Raw genomic sequence first — 21,156 nt, forward strand, 5'->3', positions numbered from 1 at the left:
ACAGACAGGTTTGTTTTTAGCTTGAACGTCCATTTCTTGCTAGCCTAGTTCAAAGATGTTACAGTAACATTGACCAGGTTATTTGAAAGGGTTGGTTGTGGTGTGCTTTTCAGGTAGCAGTAAGCGTTTGCGATCAAAAATATGAAAAGCATGGTTGGCAGCGTCGAGGCCGTAGTGTAGACTGTTCGGCTCGTAATGTTAGCTTTTATATTTTTCTTTAAAGGTCGTTTCGTTTTGTTTCAAGTGGGTAGGATAATAACTGACTGGTGCCACGACTGGTACCATAAACGAAAGCAGTAGTGTTTACAAACCGCATGAACCGATTACAATTAATAAGTAACCACTCTGTTGTACACAGTCTCTGTTTTAGGTAAGTGCTGAAGGTAGGAACTGTAACATTGATACAAGTAATGACTGAGGGCAATATTCGTCTGGCTGAGTTTTTGCGTGAAAGGTGTGCAAGAGGCGAATACGGTCTCAAATATCTGAACCGCGAGTGCACATTGATTTGCATACCATGGACTGTAGCTCCGAAGCAGACTGAAGAGTTACCAAACGAATTTCAGTTATTTCGGGTGAGTTCTTATCTGAATTGACCGGTACAACAATAGGTTTTGAAATATGCCCACCGAATATGGCATAAACTATAAAAGGCGGGGAATTCATTTACTTTCTCGCATGCTTAACACTTCGTGCACTTTGAATACAATGGGTCTGCAAGGAATTGACAAGTTTTCCATGCTGACGTGTGCATGGAATATTTAGTTAGGGCAGCGCCCAATTTAGCCAAAGGAACAAAACCCCGACGTCATACGTATGCTTTGCTACATTATCATTGTCATATCCAGTGTAAATGAAGCTGTTTTTGTTCTGTACTATTATTACGCGTTGCTCATTGTATAAAACCATTGTTCGACTTTCTTTAAAATAACACTAACCAACCCGTATGCTTGAACAGTTGAAAGCATTTGCATGAAGACAAACAGACGACTGTAAGATGACGTACGGTGAGGCTATTTAAGCCTGCATCCGTTTCCGCATTGACTAAGGAATAGCTCCAAGTGCTGTAGTAAATTTCACAATTGTTTTTTTTTCGAAATCAACACGAGAAAAGCGGCTGTTTTTCCTAAACCAAACTTTGCTAAGATCACATGACGTGACTTTGACTAACTTGATCCGCGTTGCCATAGACGTGGAATCTAACTAAATTAATTTTGTTCAAAACTAAGCAAGTTCTTTTACTTAGGCATGTGGTATTTGAAAGTATTTTTTGCTCGCGCCTGGTTGGCGTCTGAATTGGCTTGAAATATGCCGGTTTGTAGAACCTAACCGCCTGTCTTTAACAACGTGCTGCGTGACATACTTTCGGACAAGGTGAAATGGTCACTTTTAATTGCTTAATGTTGTAATTATTATTAACAATGGAAATACGCTTCAAAGTTTAGTCACGAAGTTTTTTGTTAGATCAAACTGTGTGCATGTGCCTTTTTGATCTATTGTAGTTTCAGTTCCGCAGTCAATTATGACGTCACATAAGTTGTTTTCTCGCCTTGTGTCGCTTGAATGGTTATGACGTCATGTTTTCTTGTACATGGACGTTACAACCAAGCATGCTCGACGTGGAATGAACGCAACGCTGCATAATGACACCATACATCGTCTATCTTTAGCCTTGCGGGGCTTCATGGATCGGTTGAGTTTCTATTGTTTCATTTTATCACGGAAAGATTTTGCTTCTAAATCGGGGATAAAGATCCAGATATAAAAGGCGACATTTTATCAGATGACTAAAATAAACACGACGCTCTTCAAGGGTGCACAATCTGAAACGGTTACAAAGAAATTATTGATTTTTCATGTCGACGATCAAGGCTTTGTATCGACGATTGTCGTAAAATTTTATTCCACAAAAATGCAACTTCGGTTTTTGGCGATTTTCGGTTTCACTTTCGTTCATTTCTAAAGCTTTGATTGCTTTGAAAGCTTCGTTTGCAGCTTTGATTGCCCTTAATCTAACGCAGACTGTTTTGCCAACAAACGAGCCATTACAGCGTGTCAGATTAATTCTACAACTACTGATTAGCGCAAAATAAAAACAAAAGATTCTCCGACAAACTTTGCAAAAAGCCTCAATGTACAGTATATGAGCTAAACGTTTACTTATGATGACGTCATAAAAGCTTTAAAGATCAACGTTCTCCGTGTAATTTGTGGGGGTGGTTACAATAATTCTTCTGCAAACTTGAAGCTCTTATAATCGCTGTTTCGTTTACAAATTGCGCACAAAGTAACATCTGTTTACTTTACGTTGATGCAACATGGACACATTTCATGATAAAGCTCCAACGAACGCCAGAATAAACAAGCAAGTTGCGGCACAAGTGTGGTAGCCATTGTCATGCTAGTTGCGTGATGTTGTATGGGCGCTTGTTCTCGTCCTTTTAATGCCGTTCATATTTCGCCTGACATGCCCTATCTATATGCTCTGTCACGATATAAGATGGCACTGTAGGATGAACTGATGTACATCTCTTAGTACACTTGATGAAGCAAGCTTATGCTTCCGAATGCTTGTGTAGACTGTAAGTAAAGGAATTAAAAACAAAAGCTCGCCCTGGAGTGCCATCCTATATCTTGCTTTTTTATTTTACTATATAGCCTACTGGTTATACTGGGTTAACGCGGTTTAGCCACCATCAACTTTGCTTTATCACGGTTAACTTAACTGTTGGTCTTGGATATTAGGAATTTGTTTAAAGTCCGGTCGTAAAAATGAATCATAGAAGTGCAAACAATATCCCGCCGAAGAAATTGAAATACTGCGCCAGGCAAAGTAGTGTCGTTGACCTTTTTACCTATCATCCCCACTTCAACCCTATGCCATAAGGCTATAACCATAAGGCTCATGGTCTCATTTAACGGCCAATTTCGTCCGGTTTAAAAGCTCTTTCGGCTGCACATGCGGTTGTTGACATGTAGGTCTCCAAGGAACTAGAGAATATTTTTTGCTGAAACGTTTATGCCAAAAACTTAAGGAATCGATAGAAAATTAGTCACACCACGTCACGTGTGGTTGGCGTTTCTGGGGTGAGAACGTAACTATTTGAAATCGTTTATTTTTTGAATTAAAGAATCTTCAACTTTCACTTCCAGGAATGGGCCGTGCTTTCCCATCAAAGACGTCACAATGGAGAAATGGCTGAAATAAACGAGGCGCCAACTCTGCAAAAACATAGATTCCGGAATGCACTTTCCAGGGCAAACGGTATCAAAGTTCGTCAGGACATCGCGATTGACGGTGGTCGGGTTTGTGAATTCGGTAAGCCGAGTCAGCCAAGGTTTGCTTGTTTGGTTCACTTGTATCTCTCGTTCGTTCGCTTTGCGTGCCAGCAAAATTTTGCGCTTTTCAAACGTTTAATCGGGCATGACGCAGCATTTTTTGCCTCCGAAAAGTGAAACGTGACAGACGGATAACAAAAACTAAAAGAAGCGAAACATGAAATTCTGAATGCGGAAACAAAATGACGCGACAGTAACACAGTTTATTACGTAAAAATGTAGCAGTAGGCATCACGGGCTATTTGCATACAAGTAACTTGCCACAAGGACGGCAGTACTTAAAGCGAGCCCCTTTTTTGTAAGACAGTGACGTTGGTAGCTTATTTTAACTATTGTTAAAGTTACTCTTAAGCTTCAAAGCTAAACGCATATCGCGCCGCGTACTAACTAAAGTAGAACAACTCAAAATAAAATGAAACAAAGTTGATTTTGCATGAACGAAAGCCAAGTGCTGTATTTGTGTAGTAAGCGATATAAGCGAGTTTCTCGTGTCGCCAATTCCTTTCGAGCAAGCCAGACACAAAAACCACCTTCTGGTGAATGGTTCTATACAACATGCAAAACTCCTTCTACACAACGACCGCATTAACTTCCTATTTTACGCCGCATAATGCCAATCGATTTCGAAGAATGAGTTTTTGTTTTACACGCATGTGCTGCACCCGGCTTTTTCTTGTTGTAGAATGGAGTTATTTGCGTTTGTGTAAGCTGATTTATTTGAATGTAACTAAATGATTTGCATTTACGGTTTAGCAGTTTGTCTGAATGCATTATCATGAGACGATTTGTTTATAAAACATCGTTCAAAACTCCCCTCATTTGCCCAATGCCTCTCTCCCCCTGAGTGCCACGCTTACCACAATAGGTTGAGAATCACCGGCTCGCAGATGCACGTTCTTCCCATGGCACATGTACGAAATCATACACAGCAACTCCACATGCATTATGCACACGTTTTGCACTCACGTTTTCTCAAAACGTTCAGGAAATTGTAATAAAAGGTTATGGAGGCCACGTACAGCCACTTAACTGAAGAATAAACAGCCTTGTTTCACTTGCAGTTCCGTCAAGACGACCTTCAGAACAGCGGACCCTCAAACCCGCCTGTGAGGTGAGCCAAGGTAAGGCTGCTGTACACGTTCAACTAGCATTAGCTTATACATATGGTGCAATGTGGACGCTATCATTGGTTTCTGTGTGAAAGCAGTGAACGTTTGGTTTTAAAGCGACGTCATTTTTCATTTTTTGCTTCATTCTGATCTAGATAGATGTGATGCTGGAAGCTTTCTCTCGGAGATGGACATGGATTATCGCCAGGTGGAATTTAGTCCGCGTCCGTGTGAAGGAAACGGATTGGGAAGCGAATATCTTCCGCAGGACATGCCCCAATTTTTCCAGGATTACGCAGCCCAAACGGTACTTGGCAGTATACCGAAAATTTCTCTGTCTCATTGAGAGATACGCAAAATCGTTTATTTTAACTGTCAGCTGCAGCCCCAAACAATCACATCGCATATTAAGAGATATTGTCACACGATGAAGCAGCATGCTAAAACCTTACTCCAGTAATGCTTACTCTAAGTTAGTCGTAGATGACTCTTTATCTTAGAGTCTTGGATAACCACGTTAAGAATCGCGTCGCGTTAAGAATGAAAGCGTTAAAACTTCAATACAGCAATATAATGATTGACTTAACTGCTTGACAGTCAGAACAAGACGACTTGGAACGCTTGCTCGATGACATGGTGCCTGACGTCACGGCTCCGTCAATCAATCAGCAGACGTACGGTGCTTCCATCTGTCCCATCGCTTCCTCGGATGAGGCCGTCCATTTTACTGTCAAGCTCAGGTTCCGGCAGGAGGAGGTTTTCCGCTCCCACGTCACTAATTTATACGGATGCAGGCTCTACTACGGACACAATACGGAGAATATCTCCTGGCTTCTGGAGAAGGGCAACCTCTTCAACCAAGTCCGTCCACTCAAATACGACAAGGACACACTCTTCGGTCCGGAGATGCTGCAGCAGATAAAGGTTTTTAACGGGAATTAGTTTTTCGGTTTTTAGTTTGCAATACAGTACGAAAATCAAAAAAAAAAAAAAACAAATAAAAAAATGTGTTTACATCGGAACTTGCGCAATCATGAGCTCGGTAACCGGAGTTCGAGCGATGAGAAACCATTACCGAGTTTAAACCATGCACTGACTTTCCTCAGTCCGGAAATAAAGATTATGATACCGTAAAATTTTTACCTGTGCTTAAGTTTTACTGATGCTAACACAAGTAAGTAATTAAGTCCAGTTACTAATAAGTTAATAAGTATCCAATATAAGAAAAAATAGTTAATAAAATAAAAGATCAAGTTGACTAAGATTGTTTTTAACCAACCACTAGCTAGCAATGCTAAAAACGTCAGTTACCTGTACTCAACTTTCGCCAAACTTAACGATTACCGACACTAGATGGAGCAATTTGCTCAAATGTCATTCTTCGTCTTTGTTGTACTACAGCTTCCAAATCCGGATCAGTTCATGAAGTCGGCGCTCCAGAAGAACAAAACTGACGCCATCCTGAACAATATGGACCGCGGCTTGATCCTCTGGCTCGACCATAATCTATCCATGGACAGACGGGGAGTCCCCGATGTTTATGCCATGCGTCTTTGTCAGACTCGGGTAGGTAGAGTTGAACGAAGTCAGTTGCTTTGAGTCAAGTCGGGATTTGAATCCAGCAAAAACGTTTCCTTGATTTTATAGATTTTTCCAGTTACTGAAGATGAGAATCCGGTAGAACCTCTTGCCAGACAACAGGTGAATTGTTTTTGAGCGGGAAAACTGTTAAAATTTGGATTTAATACGCTCGAGATTGTCATGTATTATTGGTAGTTACTATGGTATACTAGTAACAGTCCTAATACAAACACCTACTTCAATTTTGTAATTTTTGTTTGTCACAATCTGCAAATTGAAGTTGTAAATGCACTTTACTGTATTATGAACTTTTTGCCTTCGTTTCAGTGGACCAAGATATTTGACGCTGAAATGTTTTGCCGCCAGTTGGCGCTAACGGAAAATCCCTGTAACCCTTGCCCGAAGTATCCAAGACCCTCTTTCACTTTATCTTTGGGGCAGCGCGTGACCGATACTCAGAGTCCTCAAATTTTGGTGTCTGTTACAGTCACCATTCAACGAGCCCACCAACTGGTCCAAATCGGTGTGGACAACTCGGCTGACGTCAAGATATCTAACGCCACGTCACTAGACGAGACTGCACGGTCATTGGCACGAGCCTTGAAGGAAATGCAGATAAATTGAGACTTGTTGTCACTTGTTGCATTTGCCAAACTATGTGGTATGACCACGGATTTTTTCGGCTTTGCCCTAAAATTAGGGAACGTTTCTTGCTCATGTTTATATGTTTGTTGTGGTCTTATTACCTGGATTTAAAAGGCGGGTTTTGATTGTGTTTAAAGTTTAATTATTACGTAATGAAAGATGTATTTTTGCGCGGTTTAGGCGGTGTTCTGCGAGATTTTTCACGCTCACTTTGAATCCAGTCCAATCCAATCGGTAAACCAGTTACCAAAATGGGCAGAATGTTACTAAAATATTAACACGCTTTCGCCATTCATAATATTTGGCTTAGCATAATGTAACGTGGTTTCTATTACCTAACCCTATAATAGAAACTCTTTCAAAATACCTGCTTTGGATTTTTGATACTTGCGGTTTTGTATTCTATCGTTTATCGCCCTTATCATCGTCCTACCAACCCGCTGTAAAGTAACCACAACCAGTCACAGTTGCATCATAGTTTAGGATCGAGCACTTCAATTTTTTGTAAATATTTTTGTGTTTTTTAGTCTTTGATGTATTGTTATAATAACTTACGCCAAAATCACGTGATTTCTGACCGGCATTAGCAGCTTTTGTTTGCTTTTGTCTATTTATCGTCTGATTTGTTTCTGATTTGAGGCGAACAACCCGCCGCCCAATTAAAGATAACACAGCCAGTTGGGTGTCATTTTTCGTCAACAGTACAACAATGAAACATTAGTAGAAAAGTTGACATAAAGCATATGTTTATTACAAAGGTTCAACGAATGAGTATCCACTTATACTATGGAAGTGTCAGCTGGTTAGTTGTGACTTGGACAATGTTAAAAAGTTATCAGTATTATGCATATAAACACTTATTCGTGTGAAAACTTAAAAATATATCGTGTCATAGGCTTTCGTTCAACATAACTGCCCTGCAATGGCTCTGGTTGCCCCTGGTGACGTGGATAGATAGGTGGCACACATTTCTCTAAAACCACCCCTTGCGGATTCCGGTCGATTTAATTTTAGCCGGTAGATGTCATTAGTGGTGCGCACAAAATCTCGCCTGAACTTTTCTTTTTCTCGTGCGGAGTATATCAACCCCATCTGTTTCCTGTCTCAAAATATAACAGCATTTATTGCACAGTACTTTACAAACCCCACTTCGTTACGTCATTCATTCTAACGAAACGCGTTACCTCAACAAGGGAAGATCTGAATAGTAGATGAGACCTTTCTTCACAGCGACTGGTGGTCTTTGAAACTTGACGATCGGAAACGGTGTGAGCATAGTACTACCCATCTGCTTCGGGGTGCCCGAACTGAAAGAAGGCGAACTTAGCTGGCTGAAAGACAGGAGCAAAAATTTTAAAGTGCAATGGGATAAATTGAATCAAATAAATTGATAAATGAAGCAACAGGTACACAGACGAGTTGTTTAGATTGCAAGTCATGCTTTGGATCAGGTGATGACTTAGTCATGATGTATGTTTATTGACAGACGACGTGTTCAATGCATAGATATCTTTTTATAATTAAATCGCAGGTTTGCTTCACGTTTTAGCGAGAGTTGGATATCTAGTAGTTATATATAAGATATCTATGGTTCAATGCCGTTTAAGAACGGCGCATGATTTATTATTTCTGATGTTTTGATGTTGTTGTTATTTCATCTTTTTGATAAAATTGTTTGTTATTATTGCTGATTGATTTAACAGTTTAAAGACGAATATTTTAACAGAAATGTTCGCCAGCTGCCATAGCAACACTCACGTGATCGTGGATGAGCAACTCGGAGTCGACGCATTGCTTCTTGTGTCGTCAATATCTTCGTCAACGTGTATACGAGGGAAGGCCACGTCATGATCCTCACGCACTGCGTCTAACTGTTCTGTAATCACGTTCGCCATCTTCTGGCTACCTCCTCCGATGCACCATCCGCTAGGTGCCATGCGCAAGTCTTTGATGGTGTTTAAACTCAGCGATGGTGCGAGGTCGTTCCACAAATGAGGAACGAAATTTCCGCGGCTGCAAACAATTAATACAAATTTGTATTAAAGCAACAAGAAAACCAAACAATGAATCTAATTTCAAGTGGTTTTGTGTGGACTTTTCAAGGATTATAATCCTAACCAACGCACCAACACAAACGGTCATACTCTTAAAAGCTTGATTCATGGTTGAAAATGATAAAACTACTTTAAAACTGACAACAAAACCTTTTTCGCGGGGAATGCAGGACCACATAGGACGTCACACTCATTTTGTGAGGTTTTGGTATAATCTTATTCGTTTCCGGAATGGAAGCATTATGACGTAATAATGAAGTGGTGTTCCTGGTGGACTGAAAACTTCTTGTTGTTGAGCGTGGTAGCACAATGCCTGCAAAGTTTGAAGTTAAGTACAATGATGAGTGAAAATATAAGTATACCGTAGTAATGCCAGCAGTTATACGAAAGGGGTATTTTAAGTAATGTGGTAAGTAGAAATTAACTGGAAATTGCGCGTAACTTTTCACATTTTAATCTGTTGTGGCTAGGTCAGGCTATAATATCCTGGACTTCTGTAAACTTAAGCTACACAACTTACTAATTTTACGTGGTGTTTTCTCCGATGTTCGATGTCGTTGATGATCTGAAATGTCATGATTTTGTAACATGTTTGAATAAACATATACTGTATATTTTTTGAAAAGTTTTGATTACTAATATATATAAGAGTTGTCAGTAAGTAGGCTACATCAGTTGATTAGTGCTTTAGAAGAAGTAATAAGTGATTTAGAACAAAGGTTATAACTTATAAGTTAGGGTGTGCTTAGTGTACATTTTGGTTATGTAGGATTAATATAAAGTTACATTGAGATTGAAAGGTTGATTTAGGCTAAGCTTAGGTTACTACTTGTATACCGTTACTTTTAAGTTTGAAAAAGAACCAATATAACGTCAGTTGCTACAAAGTTTAAACGAAAAGTTTTTCGGGGAGAAATAGTAAAAAATTATTTTCTGAAGTCTACTACACTTTTTGGTATTTTAAGGCTGAGGGGGGTAACCATATAAGTTTAGTAGGCAATCTCGTACTAGTTCTGGTTCTATGATACAGGTTGCCTGCATTAGAAAGACACAATATATTTACCTTTGCTTATAGTCACTATGTAGTATTATATAGCCTACTGTACATCAAAGCAATCAGTATTAAAAGTTACCTTCTTGTTCATTCATATTTTCATCTGCTGCATTCATATTCGAACTCCCTCGATAACCGATAAAGTAAAATTTCTACAGCAGCCTACAACGGCAATGTAAATGTTTAGATGGGCTGTAGCAAATTTTCAAGCAGGTTTTTAGTATCTCAACTTGCTGGCAAATTAAAATTTACTTCAACCTTTTCCGTGAGAGATACTTCCAAGAATCATAAAGGATGTTAAATCGAAAATATGCCTAAATGTATTGTTTATTACATTTTTGCCGGCATGTTGCGTCACACACGTTGGTGACTTATTACAGCTAGCGCAAAACGAACCGATGTGAGAAGCAAGACACATTTTTCATTGTAACCGTGTATGGAGTTTCTTGTGTCGTGTTAAAATTGTTTATAAAACAACTGAATTAGCGTTTAGGCGTTCAGAGATAGAAAATTGAAAGCGAAATGTCTTGGCTTAATGTTGATTGTATTGAAGATACAGTAATAGCCACTCTCCTGATATTTTAAAGGGTGTGACATCGATCTGGCTGGGGCAAATGTAGTTGTTGGCTATTGTGGTACACCGCATATCGAATTGACTTTCATTTGAATCAAAGGCAAAAAATATCCTAATCGAAATTGTCGTTCCCGAACCAAATCGAACTATTCCTTTTAAAAATAACTCATATGCGCATGTTGTTAGTTATTACTGACAATAGAAATCAAATAAAACCACAATCGGAAGATAACGTCCTTCACTTGAGTACGTGATAATAGCTGGAGGCATATGTCTAGCGCTACATGCTAATCTTGCATTATCTCTGAGGAAAATATGAGCACCCTCTTCAAGTATCGTAATTAACTTAAGCGAAGGCGCGTAGTCCTGGAGCGAATAACCACAAGTAATTCGGGTGTCGTGAGACTATAATTATCCCGCTTCGTTCGGTTGCAAATAAGATGGTGCTTGCGTCCTACAACCCTTGAATTTTTTCCATATGTTGAGAGTCTGAGACTTGCGAAAACGTTATTAAATTAGATAAATTTTGTCATTATTTCTATGCGCTGATTGCCGGCAATTCTCACCGCTGTAATTGCTAAGGTTCTTTCATGTAGCAGTGCACGTGCGTTAGCCCACAGCGGTGTCAAAGTCCACTGCATTGCGTCAAAAAATGATTTCTTGACCAAACTGACTGCGGAAAATGACTCCTCACTTGTTTACCAATTTCTGCAACCAGTTCAAAACGAATATGCTGGAATTTCATGGCGGGTTTTGTAATTACGAAAGCTTATATGACGTATTATTGCTCCACAATCGAAATAAAATTGTAAAAATTGGAACAAAACCTTCCTCGAAGGAAATAACATCAACAAAGCATTCAGTTAAGAATTGCAGTCATACGCGTAAAGGTATTCTTTTGTTGTAAGAAGTCCTGGAAGCCATTTTGAGCTTATTCCAGTGATGAAATTAAGCTGTTATTTTGTTAACAAAAAGCATTGAAGTAAAAATAACCCCTTAAATTCTAATTGCAGCAAGATTTCCTATGACGTATTTAGGCGAAACTTCGTAAAGGAAAAACAAGAAACTCATTATTTCGTCATAGAAAGATGAGAAAGCAACAGTTATAGAGTGCGCAATAATTATTGAAAATTTCCTACCATCAGTAAAGGCGAGGACCGATTTAATCGCATTTTTCCATCTGCTAACTACAAGAGCTACCTGTTTTTGGTTTATTCGGCGTAAACCGAATTTTGTGTGTACGCAGCGTCATGTGCTGACTACGCTGGTTGCAAGCCTACCATGGCCTTTGTTTGCCGAGGTGATCGGAGCGGCAATTAAGATTTCGATGGCAGGAAGCGTCCCAAACCAGCAAGCTTGCAGTTTTGTTGGTAAACATTTGACCACGCTGTTGACATGCGGAGGATCACTTCACGCATTGAGATAATTCTTGATTGAAGCGGAATTACACAAACCAAGTTACCGGCACCTAGGCTTAAAACATACCCATAATATAATTTAATTCCTCCAATTTAAAGAATTGTAAGTATGTAACTACGCTTTTGAATAGAATTGTAACCGGGTAACAAACGATGCTGTAACTGCGCATATCAACAAAAGTACGGGAAGTCCAATAGCGCACCAAAGAATTTATTCTACACACAAACACACCGAGAACATCACTCTACAACACTATGCAGCAATAATAAATTATTACGTCACAAGCACTACTTAGGGGAAAAGTAAGAACAAGGGCACGAAAATATACTTTAGTCGGCGACTTTGGTTTTGAGGAGCAAAATTACAAAATAAGTCTTGGTAATTCCTTTCCAAGCTTAGGCATGACATAGGCAAATTCTATATATATTCATATACAGTGTATAACTATATATATAATATAAAAGAAAGTTTTATCTGAGTGAAATACGTAAGGTAAAAAATAGATCTGAAAACGGTAGGATTAGGCATGGGAGGAGGGGTGTGAAATATACGTTTTTATTAAAACGTACAGCTCACATATCTGGACACCAATTGTACGTGGGAGAATTCTGTTCTCAAAGATTTTGTGATAATAATAATGCGCTAAAAAGCGGCAATCAACGATAACGAAAACAGACACAAAAACAGTATCATACAAATTACTTAAGAATTCAGTGTATGGGCAAGTATGACCTCAATAAATTAAGATTAGTGTTTAAATGAAGTTAGAAAAAGCTGCAAGCGTAAAAACGAAGCCCCCTGATCGGTCAGACGTGTGAGAAAGGGGACACGACGGTTTTCACGCAGCCAGCCTAAACTACAAAGTACAAGATTCATCGAAAAAAAAATGCAACGCCCCGAATATCATGTTTCAAAATTTTCTTTACATATTTCTTTCGGTGACGTGTACAAAGACATAAAGAAGCAAAATTCTTGAAGAATCCATGTAAAAGAATGCAATGGGTTTGCACAGTTCCACAGATAAAAAACGGCATTGGCTAAGGCGTTTATACGATACACCAAAGTTATTTTGTATTTTCATAACTTATGTAATTCAAATCTTGAAGTAGAATGATTGAATTTAAGGATTGTGCGTAGATATAAATACTTAGGAAAATGCTTATTGGAGGCAGTTAATTTTAAGTTAATTAAACTTAAGTTAATTTTACATCTTTTTTTCTATATTTTGAATTTTTTAAAAACCAGTAAGCGAGGCTGAAAAAATCTTCAAAGTTTCTTTTAGTTTTTACGACTTTTTGATCAAGAGAAAAACCTAATCAAGCATCAGGAAGTTTGTCCAGCATTCAAATCTTAAAACGTCATGGATTTTAAAACTCGTCAGGGCGACCAATGCACACCCAAAATGCTTTTCTTTGTAAAAAAAATCAATTTTTAAAATTGCTTTATAGTAGGTTTAGGGATCACTTAACTACACGTACAAGATGCAAGCAACGGCAAAAGGAGAGAAAAATCATTTTTGCTAATTTACGTTTTGTTCCCCAGCAAAGCTTGAAATTTGTAAATACAAAATTATTACAAAAACAATGACATAATAACAGCAGGGTGAAAAATGAGAACCAAAGAAATTTCCCGTTCTACAATCGATAAACTCTATGATCCCACAAAATAAAACAGACCACACCATTTGCAAAAACTTTTCAGCTTAATAACGTTGAAGCTAACAATTCAGTAAAAAGCTCTCAATGCATTTCAAGCCATTCATCTAAAGGCGAAAGTTACTCAGCACGCCATGGAATGTGAAGCGATGAATTTGAGGCTATGACAAGGGTTAAGATATTTAACAGGGGGTATTCCGGGCCCCACTTGCCCAGAAGTGACAGTTACCCAAGTACGTACTAAACAATAAACCCCCAAATCCCAATGAATGAATGCATGTTGTTTTTTTAAGAGAGCTGTGTTTCTTGAAAGACGACTTGGAGCAGTTTCTGAAGTCCAATGGTGAAGGAATCTACGAAAAGAAATTTTTTTTATTTTATTGCTCCACGATTATGTTATGGCCAAGAGATAAGTGACAAGTACCACGAAATTTTGAGGCAAAAGAAATTTATTAAGGAACAATATGGTAATGACGCATCGCATATGCTGCGTAATGCACTCGGTGTGCGCGCATTTTCCTTCCTCTCCAACTACCACCAATTTCCCGTTTCACCGAGCCATGCTGCAAACCCAGGAGCTTTATACCAACAACCAAATTCCAAAATATAAATCATTAATCACTGATCGGACAGCCTTGCACCAAGAAATGTTAAATTTTGATGGATAACTCCCGACAACTTTACACAAATTAACCGCTAAAGCACGTGGTCAACACAAAAATCACTCGCTACCACGTGACCAGACGGTTCCATTGTCTGCAGGTGTCTGATGGTTGGGTCAGGTATACTTTGATGGGGTCAAATGGCGCGGGAAGGTATTGCTAACCTTTGTACAGTATAAATTGAGTATTCGTTTCTAAATTTGTTCAAGAATAGCTTGAACTTAGGTGAGGTCATGTACTTCGTTACAGCGGGAACGACCTTGCTGAGATCGGTTGAGGAAACGGGGGTGAACAAACCCGCGAGTAAATTCAAAGTTTAACGACTGACCTTTCAACCAATCAGAGAAAGCATTCCGAATTTTTGTAACTACTTAAAACTTCAAGTCTATGCGCTGATGGAGAATATGACGGTCTGACATCGCGTCAATTATAATTATTCTTTTCAGCTTATTTCGATTAGTTGAATGAAGATAAATTCGTCTTAATTAATGAATCATCATTACACCAAACACAAACGGGTCTCAAGGCGAGCGATACACGTATTTAAGTGGTTAAGTATAAAAACACAAAATTATTAAAACAGCTTATCCTGAGGCAAACCAGGCCACAATGAATAGCGTGGAACTCCCAATACCTAGAAATAGACATTGTGTCGTAATAGAGGAAGCTTAACTGGCCAACAATCGCGGGTTACGACGCTACGACGCTACCTGTCCAATACTAATAGCTACGGTCTATAAACGGCCAACGATCTAGAATCTAGAGTAGACGCTTGTTTCGGAATTACGTCATATACGTCGCTGATGCAACAATTTATCAGACTAGCAGTGGGCTTACTGGTTGAGTGTTTACATACAAAGAATGGAGATTCCATTCATGACTTACTACAATGGGGCACAAAGTCATTTATCTTTGACGGGTTTTGTCAAATTTTTTCTCCTATGACCAATTTCCTTAAGACAAGATGATGCAAGAGAAAAACAGAAATGTCTTGTAGCGAAAACAAGATATTATTTCGTCATATCATCCGAATCCAACCACAAATTGGAGCATAATCACTAAAATCATGAAAACAGCTATCGTGTACCACTGTTCTTATTACGATTACACCGTGCACCATTTTGTATATAAATAATTACACTGCCATTGTAAGTCGCTGGAGTGGCACCTTTGGCTTTGCTGGCGTTTGAAAGAATGCTTCGCGAATTGGTCGATACACGGCGTCATACAGGACGTTTAAATAATGTTTGGGAAACTTTACACAATGGCATCTTTGTGCTAGTAGTTAGTACATTTTCTACTTAAATACTTAATAATATACCCGGACGCTAACACGGCAGTATATCAAGGATCTGACTGGGATGGTTAATTACAAGAAAAGTGAATAGTTTGAGGAAAGTGCGTCACAACTGGTGAAAGAAAAACCCAACAAATTAAATTACTACGACATGGTTATTTGTGTGATTTTATCTCCTGGATATTTGACAATCGAGTGTTTGGTTTCTTTGAAAAATGTTGGGCGTACAGCAACAGATTTCAAGATTATTCATCAGTTCATTTGAATAATAGAAACTCAGGAAGACGCTCACGTGGTTTCATGAATCATGCATGAATTATTGCCCTTCGAAGCGGAACTAAATAGCTTTCATTTCTCATGAGAATCCGGTGGCCTTAGAGGCTTCCTGACATAGTTTGTATGTGAAATTGGGTTAATCCTTTTCTCATATTATTTAAGTCTTTTTTCCCATAACTAAAGAAAACACTTTGGAGGATTTTGTAGACAGTGGTTCATTGGTCAAAGCTATAATCTTTGATCTTGGTCTTAATTTGAATTAAAAAAGTTGTGCAGATAATGAACAATTTTGTCTTATTTCGCAAAGATTAAACCAGTAAGTAGCAAAAACACATTTTGGTTTAAAACCTAAAACTTCCCACAACTACAGTACAGACAAAGAGAAACCCAACAACCTTTTAACTAATTATCATGCAACACTAACACGCGTTAAAACCAAAACCAACTTTGAATAAAAGTTCTTGAAACCTTGCTTGACTAACAACTAAGTTGCCACAAAAACGTAGAGTGTTACAACACAGTTTACCAATATACCATTTAGTTGGCTTCTTGAAAAACAACGCGTAATACTTTTTGAAGAAAGATTGTGATCCTGTCTGTTTTTACACAAAATTACAGTAATTTTTACGAGACTTCATAAATGAGATATGGGGCTAAGTAGCACAACACACTGTGGATTACGAAATTGGTGTGGATTGAAAGTGATGTACAAACAGCGTAGACAGTATAAATGGACATCACGGATTATAATAAATTCCCTAGTAGTAGTACTGCATAATGCTTATTCATAAAATCTAGCAATATATCTACTTTACTTAGCCTGGTACGCGACCTATGTTAAGCGATTATATGAGTTTAATTTCATTAAGCTACAGTAGAATTAATACCACACATAACTAGTTGACAAAGCACAATAAAACACTAAACTAGAATCAACATAAAACGCTTACTTAAGCCCTTGTCCAACCACTTAGGTTGTACGTGCTGGTAACGGACTCCAATCAAATAAACTGGGATGCCAGTGAGCACGATTAGCATGCCGATGCCACACTCTTTCGGGGCTGCGTAGACGGCCATAATGACCAGAAAAGCCGCAGCCACGAAGAAAGTAATAGGAAGAGCAATGTGCATCTGAAAGAGTTACATAGAAACGGAATTTGAAAATCGCTGGCCTATCTTTTGCAATCAAATTTAAATGTTATATAATTTTTACTACAAAAGATAGTACAACATTATTAAACAAGTTTAATTATGTGACATATTATTATATAACACCGGGTGGTATAAAACTATTACTATTGACAGACGTAATTGCATTATTTTTTTTGTAAATTTTCTCTACCAACCTTAACTGGCCTTTCAAGATCAGGGTACTTATAGCGCCAATGTAGAAGGCCCAAGATGGCCATGCCAATGCACAACCAATTGAAGAAGCTGAAGTAATTGATTAAACTCCAAATATCTCCTGCTACCAGGTAGAGTAGAGACAAGAGACACTGCAGAATGCAAGTACAGCAATAAATACGCAACTTAATGCGAATTGTCATTAGAAGGTCCCATTTTCTATTAGATGCCGCCTTTTGGCCAAGTGAACAGAAAAATAATTTACAACACGTACATTGAAAATAATTGCCGGAACTGGTGTGAATTTCTTGGTGTGAATCATGGATAAAATGTTTGGTAGTTGCCCTTCCCTTGCACCGACAAAGAACAATCTGTTTGCAAAATAACATTGAACAGATTGAACCCAACTTCTTCTAAACATTAACTGGCATGACAGATAAGTATCATAGTGAGTTAAAATTTTCATTTCAAATTTACCTGGATGATGTGAAAATTGATCCGTTGACAGAACCGAAGCAGGAAAGTGAAACAAAAACTGGAATAATCCAAGTCATCACACCCAAGGTTTTATCGCCAAAAAGCTGTAAATATTACACGGTCGTTAACGTGTGCAATTATTGCTGTTGACTTTAACTACTTGAGGCAACAATAGCATTTGTTGAATGTGTGCTTTTAATCTTCTTATCGCAAATTAAAACACACTTTTCGCCGCATCAGCAGAATTTAGAAACAAACACATGGTAAATAACAGATTCAAAATCATTATGTACTTGTTGAATATGAAGACTTGTATAAAATAACACTTCAAATATTGACCATGTAATCAAAATCAAATAAAAAACCACACTGAGTGCAGATGAAGGGCAAACTTGGAGTAGATTAAAGTTAAACAACAAATGTCACGTTAAGCGTTCTAACCACAATAACTCACCACTGCTACGGCGTTCGAAATTCCAAATTCTCGTGGTGTGAGGACGGTGAAATATGCAATGTTAGCTGTGACATAAATAAAGGAGACCAATGGAAGGGAAATCATGATCGCTCTTGGCAAGTTCCTAAAAAAAAATCCAGAGTGTAAGAGAAGAATACTTGGTTTTAACCTCAAGTCAGGATTTTATTTCAAAAGTTTAAACTGATTTTTAGCATATTTTAAGATTTCAATTCAACTTACTTGTGTGGTTCTTTCATTTCTTCAGTCACAAAGTTTAGGTAATTCCTACACAAGAAATAAAGACAGACGTTAGCCACAACAAAAAATTTACATCTTAGCAATGTTGTTGTATGTAAATATAATGCAACCAGTTCAGTAATGTGTACAGAGCATGAGTCACGCTAACACTTTAAAAGCCTTGTCTGAGTAGGTTTCAACAAACCACTCGTCAGAAAAATTGAACAAACAAAATAGATACCACGTAGACCAATAGAAAAACTGTTCCGACTTCAAACTACACATTCAAGCCATTTTATTTAGTGGCATAAAGTACACTTCAGAGTACTTATTGAATGCTTACCATCCTCCATATGCATAGAGACTGCTGTAAAATGCCAGGACAATACGCCCGATGTCACTCGTGGTGTTTCGAAATGCTTCCACCGGTGTCAAGTACAAGAAGTGCCCTGAAAGAAGTTAAGTTAAGCTGCATACGTTATACGACACAAATTCAGTAAAAGTACTTCAAATTTAGCTTAATGTATATTACCTATGAGAATAAATTAAACAACGCAAAATATTGCAAAGGTTAACACATAGAGTCTTATCATGAAATATTCTCATAGCAAAGACTTTAAAATAAAATTAATATTTTTACAACACACATGGAACTATCCAAGAGTCATGTTTTTAATGAAGTTCTACAATCAATGTATAGTTATCAATCATCGCAAAGCAATTTACACATTGTATTATGTGGGTTAATATGACTTGACACACACCTTTAATTTTAACCAACCAGACTGAGGGACAGGCTGAAGGTCTGTATGTTACGTTTATGACATGTTTGGATAGATTAAATGAGTGTTATGTTGACAGAAGGAGATCTGTCGTCAAGTTACTGAGAAACATATTACCTTGGCAAATTCTTACAACTCCAATAATTACGATAAGGCAAAGGGCTAACAACTTTGCAGCAGTGAAAACATCTTGGACACGAGTTGCCCATCTTACGCTGGCGCAGTTGACCAGAGAAAGAATAACTGTAACAAATAAGCAACAAACATTAAAGTATATAAGTTAAACAGTAATTTACTTGAAAATTTACAGCGATTTATGCAAGTTTACATGTTCACTTGCAGTGCCGTAGTAATTGTTTTGATTTGCAAAATTACCAGCGTTGTATTTACTCTTAGACAAGATGAAACTGCTTAGTTATAACAAAATGTTGCAATCAACACAATGAGTGCAGCAGAAATAAACATATTATACATATAATCTGATTGACAAATCCAAACAGCTTCATATCTTTTAAACTATAGATACCTATGTTTTTGTACATACGCCGAGCAATTCTTACGAGCAAAAAATAAAATGACTTAACAATGACAAAAATACATAAGAAAAAAATTTGCTTACAATGAACTTAAAGCATTAAACACGTATCAGTTATATTGTATGAAAATAAAAATAATAGAAGGGCACAAACCAAACAACAGTGTTATACATGAAAACAATAAGTAGATTTGTGAAGCATACGAAATGTTTAAAACTCACTTATGCAAACAGCAGCAAACAGTCGTATTGAAGAATCTGGAAGCAACTCGGGACAGTTTGGAAAGAAAGGTTGCACCAGATAGTTTGAAAACGTCAAAGCAATAGCAGCTTGCGAGGTGGGCCTTATAATGAGCAAGGCAATCCACAGTCTTAGGAAGGCTGGCAAGGGGCCATAAAATTCTCTGATGTACGCATAATCACCTCCAGATTTGACAATAGTCGTCCCCAATTCAGCATAACACAAAGCTCCGATTGTGGAAAAGAAACCGCCGAGGGACCAAACTATAAGACTAAGTCCAACTGAGCCACATTGAACAAACACACCAACAGGTGAGATAAAAATTCCAGAGCCGATAATTGTACCGACGATTAAGGCACAGCCATTTACCAAAGTAATTCTTTGTTTTAGGACAATCTTACTGTCCCCGGGCCCATCACTGCTGGATGGGTTGGAATTTTGCGAACTTACGGATTGTCTACTCATGGTCAATACTCCGAGTTTTAACGGTCAGAAATCGCGATGTTTATTCTTTAGACAACTGCACCATCAACAAATTGTGTTTAATTTGTAGTCATACCTGTAGTTTGAATTCTGGCTAACACGGCTATCTGGAGAGAAAATAAAAACGCTTTTAAATACCACTTAAGTTAGTAGGTGAGCCATCTGTTTCGTTTTTGTTTTCACCATTCATGGCTTCGTAATTCTTTATTTAATCGCTGCACAGAAGTCGTTCACGCCTCAGAGACTAATTAACTAACGTACGGTACTAACGCAAATACACTTGGTAACTGGAGTAGGCCTATAATTCCTATCAACAACATTTCTGTCATCTTGACTTCTGTTTTTAGATTAAAAACTCCAATTTCAGTTTAAAATTGAACTAGACTGTAAAGACTTGACTTAATCAACAGCTCCAGAAATCAAATGTAAAAAGGCAGCTTAAATTTACGGTACCTGGGCTGTATTATATTATTCGGACAAATAGACACAAACTTAAGTGTCATGCAAAATATAAAGTACACGATTACAATCGCTAGCTGTTTGGTTTTGGGAGGCTAGTTGAACCAACAACTGACAGACCGATAAAACTAGTCACTCTAGTGATTACTCGCTGACCAAGCACGATCGACTTCTAACAGCTGCCACGTGCCCACGACACACACGCTTTTTTTCTCAACTGGGAAGAACACGGCCGTTTCTCGTGTTTTTATACTGACACGATTTTTTGTTTGTATTACGCCAACAGGGTAACCCAATATCTACATTTAAAGCATAAAATATCCACTTCACGACGTAAATGTATAAAGTACTTACAAAAATGTTAAAACATAAATACGAAAACTGTACAACATAGCGTTTTATTGAAGTAAAAGCACCTTTTTAAAATCAATAAAATCTTTGTGATACGCTAACCTCCGCAGAAACGTCTGACAACAAAA

At 38.0% G+C, this 21,156-nt stretch overlaps 3 protein-coding genes across 4 annotated transcripts; 1 reads left to right on the plus strand and 2 right to left on the minus strand.

Moving 5' to 3' along the window:
- The first annotated feature begins 330 nt into the window (after window positions 1-330).
- LOC143452306 (interferon regulatory factor 4-like) lies at window positions 331-7,351 on the plus strand. The gene is made up of 8 exons (XM_076953219.1): window positions 331-575; window positions 3,154-3,319; window positions 4,401-4,460; window positions 4,604-4,755; window positions 5,046-5,372; window positions 5,850-6,014; window positions 6,096-6,149; window positions 6,357-7,351. Exons 1-8 carry the CDS (start codon window positions 411-413, stop codon window positions 6,651-6,653), a joined length of 1,386 nt encoding a protein of 461 aa, XP_076809334.1. The 5' UTR covers window positions 331-410; the 3' UTR covers window positions 6,654-7,351.
- Window positions 7,352-7,403: 52 nt separating this feature from the next.
- On the minus strand, window positions 7,404-10,004 carry LOC143452307 (uncharacterized). The gene is made up of 6 exons (XM_076953220.1): window positions 9,862-10,004; window positions 9,249-9,293; window positions 8,879-9,041; window positions 8,433-8,687; window positions 7,859-8,005; window positions 7,404-7,773 (listed from the first exon to the last, which is right to left on the minus strand). The coding sequence occupies exons 1-6, from the start codon at window positions 9,896-9,898 to the stop codon at window positions 7,578-7,580; spliced, it is 843 nt and encodes a 280-aa protein (XP_076809335.1). The 5' UTR covers window positions 9,899-10,004; the 3' UTR covers window positions 7,404-7,577.
- Window positions 10,005-11,945: 1,941 nt separating this feature from the next.
- On the minus strand, window positions 11,946-20,861 carry LOC143451906 (large neutral amino acids transporter small subunit 1-like). Of its 2 annotated transcripts, XM_076952682.1 has the most exons (11): window positions 19,717-20,861; window positions 19,077-19,202; window positions 18,521-18,626; window positions 18,181-18,225; window positions 17,941-18,064; window positions 17,487-17,590; window positions 17,284-17,380; window positions 17,012-17,161; window positions 16,616-16,796; window positions 16,200-16,261; window positions 11,946-13,783 (listed from the first exon to the last, which is right to left on the minus strand). In XM_076952682.1, the coding sequence occupies exons 1-10, from the start codon at window positions 20,198-20,200 to the stop codon at window positions 16,203-16,205; spliced, it is 1,476 nt and encodes a 491-aa protein (XP_076808797.1). In that variant the 5' UTR covers window positions 20,201-20,861; the 3' UTR covers window positions 11,946-13,783; window positions 16,200-16,202. The 2 variants fall into 2 exon arrangements, with proteins under 2 accessions (XP_076808797.1, XP_076808796.1); XM_076952681.1 differs by lacking the exon at window positions 16,200-16,261 and having other exon boundaries at window positions 19,717-20,856.
- Between the last annotated feature and the right edge of the window lie 295 nt (window positions 20,862-21,156).

This window comes from Clavelina lepadiformis, chromosome 4 (genome assembly GCF_947623445.1).
Source record: "Clavelina lepadiformis chromosome 4, kaClaLepa1.1, whole genome shotgun sequence".
Classification (NCBI taxonomy): Eukaryota; Metazoa; Chordata; class Ascidiacea; order Aplousobranchia; family Clavelinidae; genus Clavelina; species Clavelina lepadiformis.